At 34.5% G+C, this 24,652-nt stretch overlaps 1 protein-coding gene across 2 annotated transcripts in view; it reads right to left on the bottom strand.

Moving 5' to 3' along the window:
* Window positions 1-224: 224 nt before the first annotated feature.
* The window catches only part of LOC102810405 (WD repeat-containing protein 27-like), a 45,966-nt gene continuing 21,538 nt past the window's right edge, over window positions 225-24,652 (bottom strand). For both annotated transcript variants that reach the window (XM_085507438.1, XM_085507437.1), the window contains exons 23-24: window positions 7,409-7,507; window positions 225-782 (exon numbers count right to left, since the gene is read on the bottom strand). In XM_085507438.1, the coding sequence (XP_085363564.1) occupies window positions 732-782; window positions 7,409-7,507 (150 nt within the window). In that variant the 3' untranslated portion in view covers window positions 225-731. The remainder of the gene's footprint in view (window positions 783-7,408; window positions 7,508-24,652) is intronic.

The following is a 24,652-nucleotide window of genomic DNA, read 5'->3' as shown; positions in this document are numbered from 1 at the left end:
GCAAAGAACACCTGCAATGGTTTGTGTTGATCTGCAATAAAGCCGAGAGAGAAACAAAAAAAACTTGAGGGTACATTTTTTAAAAAGTTGTTTTCTTTGATTTTGCAGGGATTCAATTACTTTAGTTATTCAGAGTTGAAAATACTAATAGTGATTAGTGGTGCAATTATTTCACCTCAAAAACACCACAAAACATGAAAACAGAAATGCTATACAAACTAAAGTTTCATAGAAATAAGTAGAACATTTATTTTCACTGTACAAACTACTTTCAATGAAGTATATACAAACAATTGTAAAACTGCAGCATTAAACTTGTTGAGAGCAGTAATTAAAATAAAAAAATATTGACATTTGTCTTACACAAAACAAACTTATATAGATATAATGATAAATCTGTTAATATGGTAATGTTATATTTTATAAATACATGAATGAACTAACTGTCAATTGCTCTAAGTACATACATTAAAATAGAATAAGAAATTTCCAGCGAATCAAATACAGGTTAAAGGTTATATACAGGGTTAAAGGTTATATACAGGGTCAATTGAACAATACATTACACATGTAGCTATGACGGCAAGCACCTGTAATTTATATGCAAATGAGTTTCAAAACTAAAAAAAAAAAAAAATATTGCTTGGAACTTTATACAAGTACATTTGTACTGGGACTAAAGTCTATCTATAGCCAATATCTAATTATCATATCCATCACCATCTTTGATTTCATCTATCACTGTACAGTCGAATTTTACCGTCCATGGATGACGTCACCAACTGAAATAAACAATACCAGTGATTATGTAAAATAGTCATGAGAGACAAATTCAAGAGACAAGTTTTTGTACCACTGTACATTTCACTTAATCTTTAATACATTGACAATTGCAAAATTTTTCCAGCCAATCTGGTCAAAGTATCGTATCACTAAAATCAATAGTGATGAAAAACACTAAGTTTACAGCACGTTAAAATTAGGATGGTGATATAACACCAATTAAAAGACAAGATCACATGATACATAATCCTCACTTCAACATTACACTTTATAGAATGTCATATCTTTATTAGTCAGCCCATAAAGATAAGACAAAACTATTTTCCCATAGTAAAAAGCTACATGGATATCATTTGGTTTAATTTACTTTATTTAAAGATTTGTCTGAATCATTGTAAAAAGCTGTGTCTTAGGCTGTGTTATTATTGGTAAAAAAAGACTTGTGGAAAGTGGCTGACAAACATCGCGCGAGGTGAAAAATCAGTATGGATAAACATTTTTTTGTATTTTAGGGTGGAGTCGTATCAGTGATTAATCAGATGACAAAAATAGGTGTGTACCGTTAATTATAAATCCAGCGTTGGTGTTTATAATTATGTGGTCTCAGGATGATTAAAAGATTATCACTGAACTACTTTAGTTTTAATGATCTAAACCTAAACTTTTCCCATTCACTTTTTCCATGCTTGAGTGACTAGAAAGAAGATTGGAATCTGTCCTTCCCCAGTTTCACATTACTCCTTGATTAGTCAAAATGTGAAAAGAGCATTCCCATCGAGCCAAAGTGGATGCTAACGATGGTTGGCCACAAATCATTCACATATTTTAAATTGTGGGAGGGGCACTGTATGCTTTGATACAATTCCCAACATAAGACAGAGAGAAATACATATGTATACATATCAGCGCATGCGTTACAGTGAATTATTAACATCTGTTAACCACATGTCTCTTCAAGTGACACCGTTTACACACTGGTTTTATTCTTTATGTTCAGACAACTACGGTACATGTATAAGGGAGAGAGGGGGGGGGGGCAGGTGAGGAGTTTCTGCAAACAACACAAGACTATGAATCCCAACATACAGTTAGTGCATTTTTGACTTTGACGTAATATGAAGACTTGTCTAGTGTAATGCCAAATGTGCCTGATACTCACCTGGACTAAAGTGCAATTATGTTTATAAAAATTCATTGTGTATTGTAGGTTAAACAAGACATGACAAGTTAAAATACACAAGTTATAACATAAAGACCAGCCATTTATATCACTGGAAAGATCTCACTAAGATAGTAGCAGTCATAACATTTGAAAGTATTCCTAACAGGTCTTAAATAGTTCAGACAGTGGGTGTATCGATGGTCTGGTTCCCCAGTGAAATTATGTAAGGATGGATTGATTGGCTAGCAACACCAAAGATGATATCTACACACTCCCTGACAGAACCAGCTGAGGAGGGAGTGGGACGCCTTCAATTCCATTCATCACCTGATATGTTATCAATTATGAACATTTTAAAATAATGTCGGTCTCCAATAAGAAACAAGATCCATGTAGTTCGGGACTATACATGGATACCTAATACTTGGGAAAGACAAATTTCAACAGATGGGGAATGGACGTGCTATGCAATTGTATAAAGTATACACAAAATGATGTAATTTATGATTTTAGCGTGTGTCTTGTGTACATGAAGGAATGTTTGTGAGTAGATGTACTGTGTATACACTGACTAATCAAAAGATCATTTACTGTACTTGCAACAGTGTATAGTTGTATTGCATGTGAGTAAAAGTGGCATTAGAACAAACAAACCACTGTCACCATTATTATATGGTGATTACGTAAAGAGCCTGATAAAAGAATCTACATCAAGAGCACTGAATTACTGCCCTTAGCAACAGTCATTACCAAGGTCATCATTCTGGGCAAGGCAAAAACATATTTTTCCGATTCATGAATTACAGACCCTAGGAACAGTCATTACCAAGGTTATCATTTTCTGCGCAAGGCAAAAAATACATGATCCATGTGTCCAAAAATTGAGAATGCTGCAGGCCCTAGCAACCAGTATTACCATGGTTACTGTGATAAAACATTACACCAGTATAGCTCTTTCACATGTACCTGGTATTAGCTCTTGTAATGTCGATTGCCAAATGGGAAACAAACATCACATAAAGTGTAGGTATGTAAGGAGAATTTCACTAGAAAACCATGCATAGTAAAAGCATTTAATCCCTTCATTCAAAATCCAAAGTGAACATTGTAATAGTTAATGACAGTGATCTGTACGCTGCCTGTCACTACAAATCACACTCTAGCTGATGTCAGTAATTATCTTATAGTTGCTTGGTGCAATGTTTACTACAATCACTAAGATTTTGACGATGACAATTCTGTCCCCTAAACGGAAGACATCAGTGGTGCAAATTGCTTTTACCGTAACTGTCTGTTTGTTACCCCTTCCATCTCATACATCATTTCTATTACACAAGTCATTCTGAGTTCTGGATTTTTTTAGTGTTGTACAAAAAACAACATTACCCAAATCTAAAGAGTTTTTAATTTAATTTTTCTTTTTAATTTCCACGTTCTTATGAATGAAGAAAATTGAACACATACCAAACATTTTTTAAAAATCGAAAAGACTTAAACTGGTCAACTCAGTGGGCTTATTCTGCAACTATAAATATATAAATCATATATTTTACCAAAAATGACTTAAATATTCATCAAAATTAGATAATTGAAGATATCATCACAAGATGAACAAATCTGAGAGAGGTCCACATGTAGTACCTATATATGGAATATAAAAGCAATTGGAATTTTGGTTTTTAACAAGAAGTCGAAAATATCATTTTTTACCAAAATTGACAAATACATTCACCAAAATTAGAGAATTGAGGATATCATCCCAAAATGAACAAATCTGAGAAAGGTCCACATGTAGTACCTATATATGTAATATCAAAGCAATTGGACTTTTGGTTTTTAACAAGAAGTCGAAAATATCACTTTTTACCAAAAATGACAAAAATACTCACCAAAATTAGAGAATTGAGGATATCATCACGAAATGAACAAATCTGAGAGAGGTTCACATGTAGTACCTATATATGTAATATCAAAGCAATCAGACTTGCGGTTTTTAACAAGAAGTCAAAAATATCACTTTTTACTAAAAATTACAAAAAAATTCACCAAAATTAGAGAATTGAGGATATCATCACAAAATGAACAAATCTGAGAAAGGTCCACATGTAGTACCTATATATGGAATATAAAAGCAATTGGAATTTTGGTTTTTAACAAGAAGTCGAAAATATCACTTTCCACCAAAAATGACAAAAATATTCACCAAAATTAGAGAATTTAAGATATCATCCCAAAATGAACAAATCTGAGAAAGGTCCACATGTAGTACCTATATATGTAATATCAAAGCAATTGGACTTTTGGTTTTTAACAAGATGTCGAAAATATCACTTTTTACCAAAAATGACAAAAATACTCACCAAAATTAGAGAATTGAGGATATCATCACGAAATGAACGAATCTGAGAGAGGTCCACATGTAGTACCTATATATGTAATATCAAAGCAATCAGACTTGCAGTTTTTAACAAGAAGTCAAAAATATCACTTTTTACAAAAATGACAAAAAAATTCACCAAAATTAGAGAATTGAGGATATCATCACAAAATGAACAAATCTGAGAAAGGTCCACATGTAGTACCTATATATGGAATATAAAAGCAATTGGAATTTTGGTTTTTAACAAGAAGTCGAAAATATCACTTTCCACCAAAAATGACAAAAATATTCACCAAAATTAGAGAATTTAAGATATCATCACAAAATGAACAAATCTGAGAAAGGTCTACATGTAACGAGTCGCTATTAATTGTATTACAGATTTCTATCTTCGCATGGTCACAATTATTATGTGGACAAATTTACTCTAGGTTGAAAAGGTCAAATTGTATAATTAATGGGTTCCTGGTGATAAGGCTATAAATAATGCCGACAAATTTAACAAGAATGTCTAAAGTAGCAGATCTAGTGTATAGCAATATAGTTAATTAGACCATTTGGGAATGGATTGAAAATATACTGACTAACTGGTGGCTGCAATTGAAGAATAAGTTGCACCGGTATATTCACATAATTGAATCAAATGTGCTATGGGTTTTATCATAACAGAAAATTTCAGTATAAGGGACATTACATGCATGAAAGCTTTGGCTAATTAGGATTTTTTTTTTCACCCATACAGACTGAACAGACAATCACGAAGCCTGCACACAACCTGCATTGGTGGCAATTAATTAACCAGGCGAATAAAGCAGGACAAGTACAGCCAAATTGCATGTTTAGGACCGAGATATTTAACAGATAAACATAAATTCGAGAATCGTGGCTACATGATACTGACATGCATGCACATGAGTGTCTGTGAGTTAAAGTTTATTTGCCGCCCCCTCCCCCTTCCATAGAGTAGCAAGCAGTCTCCAAGTACCAAAACTAGTACACACCATGGTACGAGTAATGCCATGTATGAAAATATATGAAGGGAATTACGAGAGATGAAATGCATGTCACACACGTGCCAGCCTGTTGTTAAGGCTGTTAAACATAACAGTGACAGATTCTATTGTTTTGGAAACCTTGATTCAGCCTATTAAAATGAGTGTGAGGAACACCCATAATTTGACAATTGAGCAGAGACGCAATATGTCAGAGGAGATAAATAGCCAGTACGTGCAACTATTCCAGTTTCAATCAACACAAACAACTTGACCTCACCTGGTCGCCAGTCGTCCAGAAATGATATTGTCGTTAATATTACGCTTGCCTAAAGCGATAATAACGAATTATTACACTGGGATGGGAATAAAAAGAGGAGCGTCTCTGTTAAATTCCAGATTTAATGTTTTATTGTCTGACATATGGTAGGTGCAGGTGATAAACAATCAGAGTACAATGTGCTCTAAGCTTCCGCCTCAAGGAGGTATTTATAGTCTCTTGGTAGATTAATAGTATGCGACCACTGTCAACTAAGTCTGCATTCTTGATTTGGTTTTTTAGTGCACAATTATTTGGAATAAACAGATAGATAAATCTGTAGGTATTTTACGAGAACTGCAATGGACTTATGTAAAAGACAGTGATGTGACTATGGTCAAAATAAGTTGTGTTTTAATGATCTGGTACACAATCATAGCATTTTTAGATTCTGTGCACTTTTATTCGAGATACACTTCTAATAGAACAAATATGGTATCTATCAGTGACTTCCACCTCACTTTCTCTTAGTTTTCCTCCCTTCAAGATTATCTTTTTCACATAGGCCTATATCTTTTGTATGTATCTTCCAAATGACTGCTCCGACAGAGTTTAATATTTATACTTTCTGTTTGTTTGTTTGTTTGTTTGTTTGCTTACTTGTTTTTCATTCCTCTTATTTGATAATTTCACAATGTTACTGACCTATATCCTTTTTAAACCATTAACAATCAAATAATTAGGCTGAAAAATTGTGAAAAGCAAGTGGTGCTATCATTACGCAACTCCAGAGAGAGTGGGTACACATCAAGCTAAGTGCACGTTTTCACATACGGTTGGTATAAAGTCTTTGATGCAAGAACTCTTAACCACTTTATAAAGTTAATGATGCTTTGAGTAATAACACAAGAGGGTTATGCTCAGCTTTCAACAAGCTGACTTTACAGCAGTAAAGGACAAACATGTATACCATGTGTATTCATGTCAAAAAGTCAGACAGATCAACTGTTTGAACCCATGCAGCATAGAATGAAAAATGGTGAAAATGTCTGGCAATAATTTAGGAGGATAGTAACAGTTTTCAAGGCTGATGAGGTCAGTTTTAGAAGGCAATCGTGACTTAGCATCAATTTCCTGCAGGTGAGATGGGGGTGATGAGTTATGGAAGACAGCTAATGAGATGAGACAAGTGTTTTATACAATTGCCAGTCAAAGAACAGATGGAAGGAAAGTGATAAAATGATTAGGTGAATGAGGGTTTAGGGAAAAGTGGAGTTGACAGGAAAAGTAATTGAAGAAGAGGGGTAGAAATTAAACAGGAGCATAAATGAAAGAAAAGGGAGAATAAGACAGCACATATATGAGAGGTGAAAGGGTTGTATAGGAGGGGCATTGAAAAAATATAAGTGGGTTGAGCGGGTATAAGAGGGGAGAGAGGGGTATAGGAGGGGTTAAATGGGTATAGGAGAGATGAAAATGAGTTTAGAAGGGTTGAGAAAGGGTATAGGAGGGTTGAAAAGAAGAGCATAGAAGAGAAGGGAGGTGGTAGAGGAGGGGTGGAAGGAAAACTATAGGAGGGTACATACATGTATATCCAAGATGAGAGGAAAAGTACAGAGAGAATATAAGAAGGGTGGCACAGGGTGTTAGGAGGGGTGGAAATGAGTAACGATATATATGGGGGTGAGTGAGAATAAACAAGAGTGAATAGGCCATATGAAAGGGTGAGAAGAGAGTGTAGAAGTGTGGAACAGTTTACGTTATGTGTGAAGGGAGTATGAGAGGGTGAGCGGGATCTTACTTAAAATAGTACATACAATAATTATACAAACCTCTGGATATAAGGGATGGAATTGGACATCAGAAACAACATCAGTATGGCCAGTCAGTCTGTGTACATAGGTACCTGCTCTGATATCATATATGTATGCCTGTAAGCAATAAAAATGACAATATTACAGAAATACTGGAATACAGAAAGATAAATATTAGCTACATGCAAGTTAATAGCTGAACCCTGAGAGTAAATTTTATTCCTTCACATACCAGTAAAGTTGAAAAATAGTGAATGTCTACCTAACATCAAATCAAACAATTTTATGAAAGGTTAGATTACAATTGGTGTTGCATACACAGATGTAAATTGTATGACTAGAGTCTAGCTATAAATAGACACAGTGACATACACAACAACATCCTGAGGAATGAAACAACACACACACAGCATGGTAGCCATGGAAACAATGCCAATGACAATTATGCTATTCCGGTTATTTCAGTGAATTATCTGATATAGCTGACGTATATTAACAAGCAGCCTGTTGACTGATATAGTTTTTTTAAACAAAATTGACAAAAATATTCACAAAAATTAGAGAACTGAAAATATTCTCACAAAATGAACAAACCTGACTAAGGGCTACTCAAGCTGTTTACATATAGATAATCAAAGCAATGGGGCTTGCTGTTTAAAAGAAGTCAAAAAAAGAATTTTTTACCAAAATGACAATATTTCATCAAAATAGAGATTTGAAGATATCATCAAGAAATGAACAAGCTGAATGAGGTCCAAGCTAGATACATATATACCAAGTAAACAAGCAAGCGAACTTGACATTTTCAAGAAGAAGTTGAAAATGTAAAGTTGATGCCAACAAACAACGCAAGAGGGACAATAAGTGTACAGTACACAGGTTTGAAATTGATTACACAAATTGTCACATGTTTGTTTCAAGTCAACACAGGCTACACCACCATATGTGAAACCAGGTGAGTCATTTCTTTATATCAAATCTAAGAGGTAAATATGTGATTTGGTAAACTGTAAAATTTGTCAAATAACTTAAAGGGCAGTGGTCATGTGTGAGTTATGGCTCCAATAATAACAATGATGGCAACTTGGATTTTTGTGTGGAGACTCTACCGATGCTTAACACGCTAATGCCAGGGTTGATTGTAACACATCAAAATCAGGTTTATGCTCAATATTATTTTGGACATATTGAACAATGAAACCTAATTACCTATAAACGTACATCTTCCGTTAATCTACAGTAAAAATTTGATATTTGATAACTCGGAAAATATTAGTTTATAACTGTGTATCACTGAGAAATTTCATTGAATGTGTAGCTATATAAAAAATGCAATTGAAGTACAGACACAGTTATTGTATCAGATAATTTTGACACTTTCCAAAACCATTATGGAATTGTAATCATCTTGTCAATAAAATTAAATTTCTTGCTCCTTGCATGCACATGTTTATTAGATAGATCTGGTACACACATGCTCATTGGATAGATCTGGTACACATGTGGTCATTGAATAGATCTGGTACACACATGCTCATTTAATAGATCTAGTACACACAAGCTCATTTAATAGATCTGGTACACACATCCTCATTGAATAGATCTGGTACACACATGCTCATTTAATAGATCTGGTACACACAAGCTCATTTAATAGGTCTGGTACACACATCCTCATTGGATAGATCTGGTACACACATGCTCATTGGATAGATCTGGTACACATTTTCCATTGAATAGATCTGGTACACGCATGCTCATTTAATAGATCTGCTACACACAATCTCATTCAATAGATCTGGTACACACATGCTCATTGGATAGATCTGGTATATGCATGCTCATTGGATAGATCTGCTACACACAAGCTCATTGGATAGATCAGGTACACACATGCTCATTGGATAGATCTGGTACATGCATGCTCATTGGATAGATCTGGTACACACAAGCTCATTGGATAGATCTGGTACACACTTGTCCATTGGATAGATCTAGTACACATTTTTCATTGGATAGATCTGGTACACGCATGCCCATTGGATAGATCTGGTACACATTTTCCATTGGATAGATCTGGTACACACATGCTCATTGGATAGATCGGGTACATGCATGCTCATTGGATAAATCAGGTACACACTTGTCCATTGGATAGATCTGGTACACACTTGTCCATTGGATAGATCTGGTACATGCATGATCACTAGATAGATCTGGTACACACTTGTCCATTGGATAGATCTGGTAGATGCATGATCACTAGATAGATCTGGTACATTCATGATCATTGGATAGATCTGGTACACATGCTCACTGAATAACTCTGGTACACACATGCTCAATGGATAACTCTGGTCCACATATGCTCAATGAATAACTCTGGCACACACATACTCAATGAATAGATCTGGTACACACATGCTCATTGGATAGATCTGGTACACACATGCTCATTGGATAAATCTGGTACACACTTGTCCATTGGATAGATCTGGTACACACTTGTCCATTGGATAGATCTGGTACACACTTGTCCAGTGGATAGATCTGGTACACACTTGTCCAGTGGATAGATCTGGTACACACTTGTCCAGTGGATAGATCTGGTACATGCATGATCACTAGATAGATCTGGTACACACATCTCCATAGTATAGATCTGGTACACACATGCTCATTAGATAGATCTGGTTCACGCATGATCCTTGGATAGATCTGGTACACGCATACTCATTAGATAGATCTGGTACACGCATACTCATTAGATAGATCTGGTACACGCATGATCATTGGATAGATCTGGTACACGCATGATCATTGGATAGATCTAGTACACATGCTCACTGAATAACTCTGGTACACACATGCTCATTCTATAGATTTGGTATATCAATATCACAATATCAAGTCTGATATACAGCTACTCAAAGGAACTACACACAGAATTAGGTCAAATAGAACACAAAAAAGCACCAAACTTGTTGACAATTAAGCAAGCCCTTGGTCACATGATTTGAACATCCAATCACAAGCTGACTGGAGGGTCAGGAAGCTTGGACATAAACTATAATCTAAATACAAACACAGACAGAGACAACGACACAAAGTCTAAAGTTGAATAATCTATTATCAAATCAGATTTATTGTTAATTATACGAGTAGTAAAAAACGAAACGCACAGGTGTAAAATGTTTATTTATTTCCATGTGAGAGTATTTTATGATATCAAATACAACACAATTTTATTAGAAGTGTCAACTACCCGTCAGTTTTAGCTACCAAGTACCATACTTGCAAGCATGCACACAATGAAATGTGTCAAAATACTTCAGTCACAACACTGTACAACTTAGTTTATCTCATTCTAAACATTGCTGAGATTGACAACTTCACACTGTCATAGCAACAGTGCAGGCCATATTAATTTCACATTAATTAATACCAAGTGACATATATTAGGAATTCATCTATTCTTCAGAACAACAAGTAAAAACTGCATTCGGAGATCTGGAGCCCAGTTGGTAGTAATGCTTGTCCCTTGGGGGCATTGAGATAATAGTAAATCAATCAACTAAAATCTGCTACTCATAAAGAAAGCAATATGCACTATGGACAGATACTGCGCAGCCCCTAGCTCCCACAAATGCTTGAAACAATAAACTAATTACTATAACAGTAATGACAACTGTCCGAAACATACATTGAAATAAGCATACTTAACCACACGCTGAATTGCGTATCATGAGCCAAGAATACTGATACTCAAATAAAAGCTTATTGTCAGTCAGATCAAATGAACACTCTTGTCAAATACCACAGTCAGTTAAATTAACAAACTCTCAGCTGCTGGGGCAAGACATAATATTTTCAATACACAATTTTCTATGCTGTCTGGCTCTCTGTCTGGTTTGCACAGACATCTATAAACACGGCTAAATCAAAAGTGTTGACTTCCTGTACGAAACAAAAAAAAACTCCACAACTATTTGCTAACAATAGGACACATAGACAAACCGTTTTTTACACATTGCCATCCTGGTCGCGTTGAAAAGACTAAGATTGCTAGCACACTCAAACTATTTGTAAGCGATGCAAAGATACAACATAAAGGAGATGTCCAAATCTCAACAACTTCCTGTAGACAAATTCCACTCATCCCATATGGCACACAAAATGAAAGCGATATCTACTTAACTTCTAGAAGATCTATGTTTAGCAGACAGGTTTATATCTGACAATGAGTGAACATGCTGCTCAAATCAATCATAAAGATCACAATTTTACATGGAAAAATGTACACATGCATGTTGTTAATGAAACATAATTAATTCAATCTTTGGGAATTTATTATCAATTTTAAACTACCATACTAATGGGCAGCACAGCAGTTATACATTATTTTAATCAATTAACAGTTATCAGTTTTAAACTTAAATTTGTGAAATCTTGCTTAAACCATTTCAACCACCGAATGAACAATATTACCCGAGCTATTATTCCTCCATACACTGTCACAAAAAATCTCATCAGTTATTGGAGTCACAGAAGAGAGCAATCAATGAGGTATTTTAAAGACATCATTATATGGGTGTTGCCAGTATGCTAATGAGTCAAACAACTATTTTAATAGAAAAAATATCTAGATAAATACTTTCGGTAAGAAATGTGAAACATGATCGACTGTGATCATTTCCCTTGGGTTACCAATAATAATATTTATACAGAGATTTATTAAGTTATTTTAGTTGAGTACAATGGAAAATAATCTGTACAATTTGTTTTTTTCTTTGTTCTATCTCAATGATTTAAGTTTGTGTAATATACATTTCATTTTACTACTATACCAGTATACCTGACTAGCCAGTAGAGTTAAAAATTGACACGACTTTAAAAGAAAGCTTCACATTATGGTGAATACTTTAAGGAAGCAAGAATCATAATGACATTGAAGTGCATATGCAAGTTCCTTTAATTCTGAAATTCAATCTGGTAAAATTAACATTTTAAATTGATTAATAAATCACTAATCAGAAAATCACAAGAAAGTTATCAATTTTTACATTCAGATTAACAAACAGCAAATACAGTTTAGCTCCATTCCATGTCTTGGTTCACAGTTAATGCAGTTTATGACTCAAGCCGCAAGATTTACCACCAAGAATATAGTCAATATAGTCCAAAAGACCTATTTCAACTTTGGCAGTTCAGATCAAGGACATATGATGAAGGGCTTTAGTAGAATGATCTATGATCATATTCCAATATACATCAAAGGAGTAATTATATGGCTTGTAAATCAATAGATTAACTGACAGATATACTGGGTTTTTATTTTTGTGAGTCACAGCGTTACTTTCCTGTTACTTTCATAGTGTTACTTTCCTAGTGTTCACATTTCATTGGGACCTTTACGACATGATGTCAATGACTGTAGCAAAATATCTCCTTAAGGAATCCAGCCAAATTGTCATATGACGAACCTTGATTAGTGCAAGAATTAATCAGTTCACCATACATGGAGATTTGATCATCATAATTGCTACAATTTTATATCCATTTTACCATTAAAAAAAGAAAAAAAAATAGCCGGAAGCCATTATTACATAATGACAGGTTGAATTACTTGTTTAATATGACGGTTCCAAACGATTTACTATGACAGATGTAAACGTAAATTAATATGAAGCTTTCAAAGTTTATTGTTTTGTCAAATTAAACTATATTTCGAAAACTGGAAAGCGCTAGAATAGTTACGGTTAGCAGTAATGCAAAGAATGTGGGAATGGCATAAACAAAAACACAGTAGATTTCAAAATATACAATAGTTTTGAAGGACATATCCTTTTTACATGGTAGTAATTAGTTCCAGTAATTTGCAGCAGAGCTGGGAAGGTTACCGGTAGTCATTACACGTGTTAATGATATCCATGCTACTAATGGTTCCGAGAAATGATTTATATGCAAGAAAAAGTACTTATATTATTCTACAATTTCCACTTTTAACTGAGAGTTATGTGGTTCTTCAAGAAATACATTTCTACTCATCACTCATCTCATTTTGAAATTGACACTTTGTATTACATTAGGAACAAACTATTTCAAGGTAGGGGGTGAAGCACTGTCGGGTAGCATGACTTTCAAATTGTAACTGAATGCAGAAAATGTATGACTTTCATTACAGAATGAAGATTCAACAGAAGCCTTCAGAAAAGAATATGCAAATCAAAAAGCAAAATACCTAATTGTCATCGCAAAAAAAAAAATTATAAGGCATATTTTGTGTGTTGATCCAGGATACAATTTTGAGAACTTTTCAAAGAATACCAGGAATAAATAATGGCAAAACTGCAAATTATACATTTAAATATTCACTACCAAATATATAAAACGATTTTACTAAGATCTGTAGTCAACTAATCTCATCCACTAATGATGCAAAGGAATTATAAAATTGTGTGATTTAAACAAGATCTTCACCAAGTCATCTTAATTGCATACCCTTATATTTATCTACCCTTGATACTATCTCTCATGAAGTATGTGATTTCATTGCACGATCTCAATGAGATTGTCATAGGTCATACATACCTTGCATACCTTTATCTTTATCCACCTTTGATATCATGTCTCATGATGTGTGATTTCATTGTGTTTTCAATGAAATTTTCATCATCTCACCCAAATTGCATACCCTTATCTTTATCCACCTTTGATACTATGTCTCAAGAAGTGCATGATTTCATTGTGTGATTTCAATGAAATTTTCATCATCTCACCCAAATTACATACCCTTATATTTACCTGCCTTTGATACTGTGTAATATGTCTCATGAAGTTTGTGCATTCACAACGTTTCTTTTGATTCAACACAAGACAAGAGCCATCTAGATTTTCATGCCAACCATCCCATACAATCAAACTCCTGTCTACTCACATAAAACAAGTTATACAAGTCACTGTTAGAGTTGAATGAAAGGTTAAAAGGGTCCTGACATGGAAAAACAAAAATAGATATGAACAAGCTCAAACCATGACAACAGCCAAGATGTAAGTGAATAGAGCATTGTTGTTTGACACCTGTAACCTACACACTACCAAGCACCTGCTATGTTTATTAATATGTCATGAACATTATCAGAATTATAATGATTAACTACTTTTTATTTTTTTAATACATCTCCCGGTAACATCACATATCTACGCAAACATATCACTAACTAACACGACTACAGCAAGTTCAAAATTCATAACTTTGTTTCATTCGTAAATTATTCAACATCGCACATCTATTGGATACCGTTACATCGGCTCCCAGTCAATGCTCGAATTAAGTACACAATTGCAGGCATGTGTTATTTATCAGTAATGGACACGGTGCCACATTATCTAGCCAACTCACTACATCGATACAATCCAGAGAGCTGTTTACGTTCTTCGTCAGACAATCGTATTCTTGTTAAAACACATGTTATGATAAAGAAATTCGGTAACCGATCGTTTACTCACTACGATTCGAATACTTGGAATTAGTTATCTTTTCACATTAAAAAATGAATGTCCTTCACTAAATTTTAAAACATCTATAGCAAGTCAGTTATGATTAATACTTTTTAACCAATTGTTGTATGTGAATATTAATTTTCATACTTTATCCAAATTTAGTTATTTACTTTCATTATGTTATGTGCCTAGAGCTTTATTTATGAGAACAGGCAGGATACAAACACTTCTTATTATTATTTTCACTGTAAATCATAATACACAATTGTTATCATTGTTTGAAAAATAGCCTTAAATGATCAAACATGCAATCCTTCAATTGAATTGAGACAAATTTATATGGTGGATTAAACTGACAAGGTAGCTATTTTACATCAGTAAACTATTCAGAGCACCTGTTCACACATTACATATTTTAACATGCCGTTCCCATACAATGCACCCCTTTTTTGTGTTTACAAAATGGCGGATCAAATCATCATGCTGTTGGCATCTTTTTTTGTAGATTCATTGTATCCAGCATAAACCATTTCTGGTGTCAAATATTACCTCGTTTCCTCTACTAATTGAGCAAATAATTCAATGCTGTACTCAGGGCAGGGACCAACCCTTTCATAATGAGCTAAACTGTATCAGGTTGACACCAGGGTTAATATTAACATACCCTGGTACCTATATTTTCCTGACATTGTATTATTACAACCACAGTCCCTCAACACGGTGTTGAGGGACTGTGTTACAACTAACTTTCTGGTACATGTGTAAACACCATTTTATATATAGTACTCATGTAAATCACAGCGGTATATCCATGATCTAAACTAATCCAGATTTAAGACGCATACCCATATCCCATACTACCATATTTGAGCAATAATAAATATTGCAAAATGTTGGAATAATTCCCAGAATATTGATTTAACTGGACATAATGTGAGGGGCCATGGGCAAGTGACTCCTTAAACACATCTCTCAACCAGACCACAAGTGGGCTTTCTCAGATCTTATCGATAAATCCAAAGTTGAATTAATAAATCTTATTTAATAAATCTTATTTATTTATCTTATCGATAAATCCAAAGTTTTACCACCAACACAGAGCATTAACATTAAAAAAAAAACAAGTTTTTCTCATTTTTACAGTTATAATCAGTGGAATTTAACCACTTTTGGTTTAGGATGTACTTCTAATGAACAAATGTGGTACTAGTTGGACCCCTTCATTATTTGAAATTATAATTTGGCTTTTTTCCCCTCAAGAAACTCAGCCACCTGGCAAGGAATGGTCATGTTGGTCGCTATTAATTGACACTATTAATCCACTTGTATGATTTAAATAACATCTGCACCTAGATAAAACTGAAAAATATATTCTGCAAGGAAAGTAAAAAAAAACAGAAAATTTTGAAAAAACACATTAAACAAAGGAAAGCAACAAACAATCCCCCTGTATATCACAGAACTATTTTCTTTAAGTGAAAAAGAAAACAATAATTTGTATAGAATTTCTATGATCATCCCTTTAGAGTTTGTAATAGAGGTCAGCCCCAATACAGACATGCTGACAATTTTGTGAATTACTGGCGAGTGCATCACGGGAGAGGGGGGTGTGGAGGGTGTTGAGCAAAAATCAACACCCTCGCATTGTGATGCTTCTGATGAAATACTTGCAAACAAATTCACAGAATTGTGGCGCATATCTGTATTTGCAATGCATTATCAAAGTAATATCTCAGAATGCAGGAAATACCATAGTGCACAGTGAACGCTGTTACAACAATATCCCCATACACCAACAAGACCAAGTCAGTTTTCACAGAATTTATGGCAATAACAACGCTTGATTCGTTCAATATGTGGAGTTTCAACGCAATACCCATTCCGTGAGGGATGTGAATTAACTCAGGACTGTACGTGTTAAATGTGTTTTCATTCACAGTCAACTACAACATCAACGTGTGAGGCACATACCAACTTTACAAGGAAGAGAAATAAAATGCTTTACTTGTTCAATACACAATATATTATGGTTTAGTCAGAATGATGGAATATACTATAGGAAGAATCTATGACTACATGTAATTGTTCGGAAGTCTATTAAGAAATTGACAATAACACAAATAAATCTATTTGCATGTATGTGCTTTTTTATTTATTTAATATCAATGCCCAGACATTTACATGATCCCGATCAAAACTAGATTGTTCTCCTGATAAAACTTTGATGTTTTCTAAATTCAATGTTATTTTGAATCAAACACATATTGCTTATGAAAGGTAATCAGATATTTCAAAGCTATAACTGTTGGTAGAATTACAAGACAAGAAAGTCAGGCATCCTCTATTGAATAACGAAATAAATGCACATGCATGTTTTCCCTCGAGTAAATTTTGAAAATATTTGAATCTGCATTTTTTGCAAAATGGCCACAAATCAGCCAATTAGAATCTGATTCATAAAATGAAATGATATGCACCAAGGTTCCATATGATGTTTTAGTATACATCATCTGGTTATGGAATGGCAGCATTAATGCTTTATTTTTGGTGCATTTTTACCACAAAAATAGCCACCTATTGATCATCTTAAATGGGTTTGCTAAACAAAAGTACTGATATATGTATCTTAAAATGTATAATGTTATATACAGTAATAGTTCTTGCTTTAGAACTCCTGAGTTCAAATTTTATTTTTGGCGAACGCCAAAAAAGATTTGATCATCCAACCTTGGAAAAGTGTGCAACAGATTCAATGGGAAGATCAAATCCACTGGCCGAGATTCATTCATTATCAGATGCAGCTTCTTGGACTTTTTTCCTTTTTTTAAAGTCTGCAGGTGTTTGTGTACGACCGGGCCTGAATAGCTAATTAAATTGCCATAATGTTATTGTGAAACACTGCCCTGTCATAGAATATGGTATCTATTCTCAACTTTGAGTATTCAAAATAAATGACACGCACGTAGAATGCGTTATGCGGTAGTTGTTATATCATATTGAATTGCCCAACTTCCTCACAACAATTGTCTATTGCTGAAGTAAAACACAAGTAATATTAAATTTATTTGCTGCTGTACATATTGTATGTATTAATAGGACTTAAAAGGACTTCATGCAATTATATACTGGCACAACATGCCACCTAAAATGGGATTCCACCTGTGAACTCAATTCCATATGAAATGAATATAATTTTCCAGTCTGTGGCATGATAAACTATATATTAGCACATTGAATTTTGCCTAGCACAAAAAATATTACATTACAAAAAAAAAAAATGCTGTATATTAACAAAATAAGGATCAGGAAGTATGGATCGTGAACATCTTTTCCTGTTCTACTCTGTTATTTTCACAAAGCACTATAAAGATACAGTACAAAAAGGGTTAACTCAGATCAGGAAATCACATTCTTACTCTCAGAGGTCACGACCTATTAGTTGATACGCATATATGACTGAAATGTACATGATTAACTGTCAAGTACATTTATCTGATTTTACTTTGCGGGATATAATGTTTTTTTTAATTATTTAATTGGTTATCTTGCGAGTCGCTGTTGTAATTAATCGTCTAATAACGAGTCAATTAATTGACCTTATCTGATCTGGTTCTAACTGCAGTTCTATAGGGCTTTCAGGAAACTAATTCGGCAGATTATAGCGTCGATATCAGCAACATTGAAATTGGCTTCACACACATTACAGTATATTTAATAAATAAACGATTGCACGGTGTAGTATACTACAAGAGTTTACACAAAAGCGTTCCATATACGAACACGTTGATCTGTACTTCGATCTGTGCAAAATCTTGTAGTGTACCACGCAGACTGCCAGTTTATTGCAAAATTAGAACTTTGGTGTACATTTTAGAAACAAAAACAATGCAAAAAAATTCCAAAATCAGCGAAACAACAATCTGCATTCTATATGCAGCAATGGTAAAGAGGCCCTAACACTATCGATATGGTTGCCCCCACTTCAAATGTTACAGGTGTGTCACTAATATTTTTCCATTTATTGTTCAGAATAAAAATGCCATAACCATGGTACATCATGAATATTTATGCACAGTTAGTATTGGTCACAAGGGGTCTTTCAGCCAATCACAACGTTTTCAAGATGTTGATATACACGTAATATAACATATATCATAAGTAGTTGCATTTCACAAATATTGTATGTGAAAACATTAAAATATATTTTTTATAATAGACACACCTCTGCCATTTTAAGTTCACATTAGAGAAATGCACTAGGAATAAAACAAATACAGAACATTGCTATTTTAAATATAGTTACAATACACTACTGAGTGATATGTATATCACAAAGCAGTGGGCTGTTAACTTTTTATCAAATCACAAAGCTGTTGATTTATTGAGTTATCACTGGGAAAAACCTAACTGCTATCTCAAATGCTCATCGGTCTCTGTAAAAAACATGCCCTAGTGATATTAAAATCTAAGAAAGGCCAGGCAAGGTTTACGCAGATTCATTCATAAAGAGAGGTCACCCATGAAGTAGCACATTTTCTGCGGTCAGCCAGTCCCATGATGCACCAGTAAAAAATAAACATGCACAAGAGGTGCAGCCTTTTCAAAACTATCGGTAACAACAAACAGGAAACTGGTGATATTTCATTTTCAGACAGTAGTGTCAGACATTGGTGACCTGAATATGAACTTTTGTTTCTTATACTACCGAGGTACTTAGGCAGTATGTTGTATTGCAGTCACAGGCTTTCATACATTTTAATAGCATGTACATTATATAAAATGTACATAATGCAGAAGTAAATCACATTTCAATACCTACACTGTAAATAATTTTATACATAAAAAATAAATTAAAAAGTGATTTATTTTTTATTGGATGTAATTTCCTACTTTAATTTTAATCACATTTTATTTATGTTACTCATAAGTTTGGGTAATTTATATAATTTGTTTATTTGGCCATAACTATGAAATATTGTTTTGAAGAAAAACTTAAAAAAATGCAAGATTTATGAACTATTTTTTTTATAGGAATCAATGTTAAAGTACCATTTCCTTCAAAATAAATTTCCTACTAGTGATGATGATTTTTTTATCGTATGTTACTGAACAAAAAGTTGAGATGTGATGAGACTTTTTTATTATAAGATAGTAATGGTGAAATGCACATTTCAAAAATCAACATTTCACAAAATGTTTGACTCATTTTGGAGCTTAAAACAGTTTTATCTGAATTTGTCTAGAAATCAAGATTAATATAAATATGAAGAATCAGAAAGTGAAAATGAACCGACAAGTTTAGTCAGCAAAAGAACAAAAATCCATGATGCAACATATTCTGAGAAACACCTGCATAACATGCACAAGGATATGGAACAAGGATATGGACTGTAATAGTGACTACACAACTGGAAATTCCCCTTCCCTCCCCTCCCATGCACCCCTTATATAATCAACTGTACCACTGTTAGTGTACATTACACCCATGTAGCACATGGTTATAAATTTTACTAAAGATTTATAATCTTTAGTTTATTTTTAATTAAATAACTACAAATATATAGTGGTGATAATGATAGTGGTGATTGTACTTTCACTATAAACTGTGTCATGGTACGCATAAACTAACAAGAATTCCTGTACTTTGAAATTTGGAAATGTTAATTACATACGAAACAAGTCCATAGTACATGCAGGACATTAAACTAAATTGGCTTAATTTCATGATATTGAGAATTTTGTGTGTCGATCTCAGTTAGAATTTTCACTTTGATAATGTTGATTATCTTCATATGGGTAATTTTGTAACGGTCAACATTTGACAGGGATCATCGTCTCACCCCATTGCATTGCATTCAATATTGTCTCCCACGTGGCAACTCATGTAAATAATGCATTGTGTGTTGACATGAAATTTGAATGGACACACTGCATGATGACAGAAAGTCTGTGAGACTTTTAAGAATCACGCCTGATTGCACATATTTACCATAGCTGCGGTAGTCTATAATAACTTCAAAAAGTACCAATTGTGGCAAAAAAAAGAGTATATTTCCAGAGAAGCATTTCCATCATAAATGTCTTAATTCAAATCACTGCATTTTATGATTTGAAATTTCCATGGTTTCGTCATGTTGCAGGCAACCTTATAGACTCAATCACGTTTAATATGTACACCACAATCAATCATTCCATTTGGTAAATAGGGTTACAAATAATTTCAAATGACAGTTGCAAGTTTGTACATCTATTGTACCAAACACAGCAAAAGCAAATTATTGAAGTAAAATAGGACAATTAACTTATGCATGTGAAAAAAGATGCTTTAGCAAATTTCTTTCATTCAACAAGTGTCATATTTCCTCTATTAGTAGCACTTACGCAAATAACAACAGATGTATCTATGGTAATTTAGCTAAATCTATCCGTCAATTTTTGGTTTATGTGCACTTCTATTGGAGATCACTGCTAGCAGAGAAATTAGGGTACTACTGCCAGTACACAAATATACTAACAACAATGACAGATGCATTAATACATCACAATACAATTTTATAATTGCATGCAGAAACCCCTATAAGAAACAAAAGTAAAAACACTTTAATGATAATATTTTAGATAGTTTTATTTAATATGTATGCTGTCTAGTTTAACTGCCTTCAAGCGTTGGCTTCAACATAACTGAATGGCATGCTCCCCCAGAAATAAATGGAAAAACAGGCCAAAACATGTTGGTATGCAAACACAGAGGGGGCCATGCCTACTCCCCAAGCAGATCTTGTTTCAAGTAATAATTTATTACAAGTACAAGTGTTTATGTGAGTGATGATTGCGGTGTGCTTGTAATGTATGCATATATCAACTCATATCGAACTCGAATAACTGTAACAGAACCTTGTGCGGTACAGGACTAAGTCAAAACAAGAATATGTTCTAAAATTTCACTTTGTTGAGGCATTTCATGTGACATACGCCTAAATAGATGGCTTTACTTCATATCGATAATGTCCTTCAAATGTTGATGCGCTTCTATTAGTGGTGTATTCTAGTGGTGATGTGCTTCTATTGGTGGTGTATTCTAGTGGTGATGTGCTTCTATTGGTGGTGTATTCTAGTGGAGTTGTGCTTCTATTGGTGGTGTAATCTAGTAGTGATGTGCTTCTATTAGTGGTGTATTCTAGTGGTGATGTGCTTCTATTAGTGGTGTATTCTAGTGGTGATGTGCTTCCATTGGTGGTGTATTCTAATGGTGATGTGCTTTTAAAGGTGGTGTATTCTAGTAGTGATGTGCTTCTATTGGTGGTGTATTCTATTGGTGATGTGTATTCTATTGGTGGTGTATTCTAGTGGTGATGTGCTTCTATTGGTGGTGTATTATACTGGTGATGCGCTTATATTGGTGGTGTATTCTAGTAGTGATGTGCTTCTATTGGTGGTGTATTATACTGGTGATGCGCTTCTATTAGTGGTGTATTCTAGTGGTGATGTGCTTCTATTGGTGGTGTATTCTAGTGGTGATGTGCTTCTATTAGTGGTGTATTCTAGTGGTGATGTGCTTCTATTGGTGGTGTATTCTAGTGGTGATGCGCTTCTATTAGTGGTGTATTCTAGTGGTGATGCGCTTCTATTGGTGGTGTATTATAGTGGTGATGCGCTTCTATTAATGGTGTATTTCAGTGGTGATGCGCTTCTATTAGTGGTGTATTCTAGTAGCGATGTGCTTCTATTGGTGGTGTATTCTCGTGGTGATGTGCTTGTATTGGTGGTGTATTCTCGTGGTGATGTGCTTCTATTGGGGTGTATTCTAGTAGTGATGTGCTTCTATTGGTGGTGTATTCTAGTGTTGATGTGCTTCTATTGGGGTGTATTCTAGTAGTGATGTGCTTCTATTGGTGGTGTATTCTAGTAGTGATGTGCTTCTATTGGTGGTGTATTCTAATGGTGATGTGCTTCTATTGGGGTGTATTCTAGTGGTGATGTGCTTCTATTGGGGTGTATTCTAGTAGTGATGTGCTTCTATTGGTGGTGTATTCTAGTAGTGATGTGCTTCTATTGGTGGTGTATTCTAGTAGTGATGTGCTTCTATTGGTGGTGTATTCTAGTAGTGATGTGCTTCTATTGGTGGTGTATTCTAGTAGTGATGTGCTTCTATTGGTGGTGTATTCTAGTAGTGATGTGCTTCTATTGGTGGTGTATTCTAGTGGTGATGTGCTTCTATTGGTGGTGTATTCTAGTGGTGATGTGCTTCTATTGGTGGTGTATTCTAGTAGTGATGTGCTTCTATTGGTGGTGTATTCTAGTAGTGATGTGCTTCTATTGGTGGTGTATTCTAGTAGTGATGTGTTTCTATTGGTGGTGTATTCTAGTGGTCATGTGCTTCTATTGGTGGTGTATTCTAGTAGTGATGTGCTTCTATTGGTGGTGTATTCTAGTAGTGATGTGCTTCTATTGGTGGTGTATTCTAGTAGTGATGTGCTTCTATTGGTGGTGTATTCTAGTAAGTGATGTGCTTCTATTGGTGGTGTATTCTAGTGGTGATGTGCTTCTATTGGTGGTGTATTCTAGTAGTGATGTGCTTCTATTGGTGGTGTATTCTAGTAGTGATGTGCTTCTATTGGTGGTGTATTCTAGTAGTGATGTGCTTCTATTGGTGGTGTATTCTAGTAGTGATGTGCTTCTATTGGTGGTGTATTCTAGTAGTGATGTGCTTCTATTGGTGGTGTATTCTAGTGGTGATGTGCTTCTATTGGTGGTGTATTCTAGTAGTGATGTGCTTCTATTGGTGGTGTATTCTAGTAGTGATGTGCTTCTATTGGTGGTGTATTCTAGTAGTGATGTGCTTCTATTGGTGGTGTATTCTAGTAGTGATGTGCTTCTATTGGTGGTGTATTCTAGTAGTGATGTGCTTCTATTGGTGGTGTATTCTAGTGGTGATGTGCTTCTATTGGTGGTGTATTCTAGTAGTGATGTGCTTCTATTGGTGGTGTATTCTAGTAGTGATGTGCTTCTATTGGGGTGTATTCTAGTAGTGATGTGCTTCTATTGGTGGTGTATTCTAGTAGTGATGTGCTTCTATTGGTGGTGTATTCTAATAGTGATGTGCTTCTATTGGTGGTGTATTCTAGTAGTGATGTGCTTCTATTGGTGGTGTATTCTAGTAGTGATGTGCTTCTATTGGTGGTGTATTCTAGTAGTGATGTGCTTCTATTGGTGGTGTATTCTAGTGGTGATGTGCTTCTATTGGTGGTGTATTCTAGTGGTGATGTGCTTCTATTGGTGGTGTATTCTAGTAGTGATGTGCTTCTATTGGTGGTGTATTCTAGTAGTGATGTGCTTCTATTGGTGGTGTATTCTAGTAGTGATGTGCTTCTATTGGTGGTGTATTCTAGTAGTGATGTGCTTCTATTGGTGGTGTATTCTAGTAGTGATGTGCTTCTATTGGTGGTGTATTCTAGTAGTGATGTGCTTCTATTGGTGGTGTATTCTACTGGTGATGCACTTCTATCAAAGAAGGGTTTTTCAACCTTCTGACAAAATAGTGAAACCTCAAAGAAACTTTAGCATCCATTTAACACCGTCTCTGGGGATGTCTTTGGATAGTTATATTGCTTGGCGATACTTCCTGTTCTTACCTCCTTGGGGTTGTAAAGCGAGAAATCAGCGGAGGTAATGTAAACAATAAATAGAATCCCAGACATTCAAGCAGATAAGAAAAAAGAACTGACTTGCATCAATCTTACGTAATTGACACAACACCAT

This window comes from Saccoglossus kowalevskii, chromosome 2 (assembly GCF_978046115.1).
Source record: "Saccoglossus kowalevskii chromosome 2, keSacKowa6.1, whole genome shotgun sequence".
Lineage (NCBI taxonomy): Eukaryota > Metazoa > Hemichordata > Enteropneusta > Harrimaniidae > Saccoglossus > Saccoglossus kowalevskii.
Note: the sequence above shows the minus strand (reverse complement) of the source record. Positions and strands in the feature narration are given on the sequence as shown.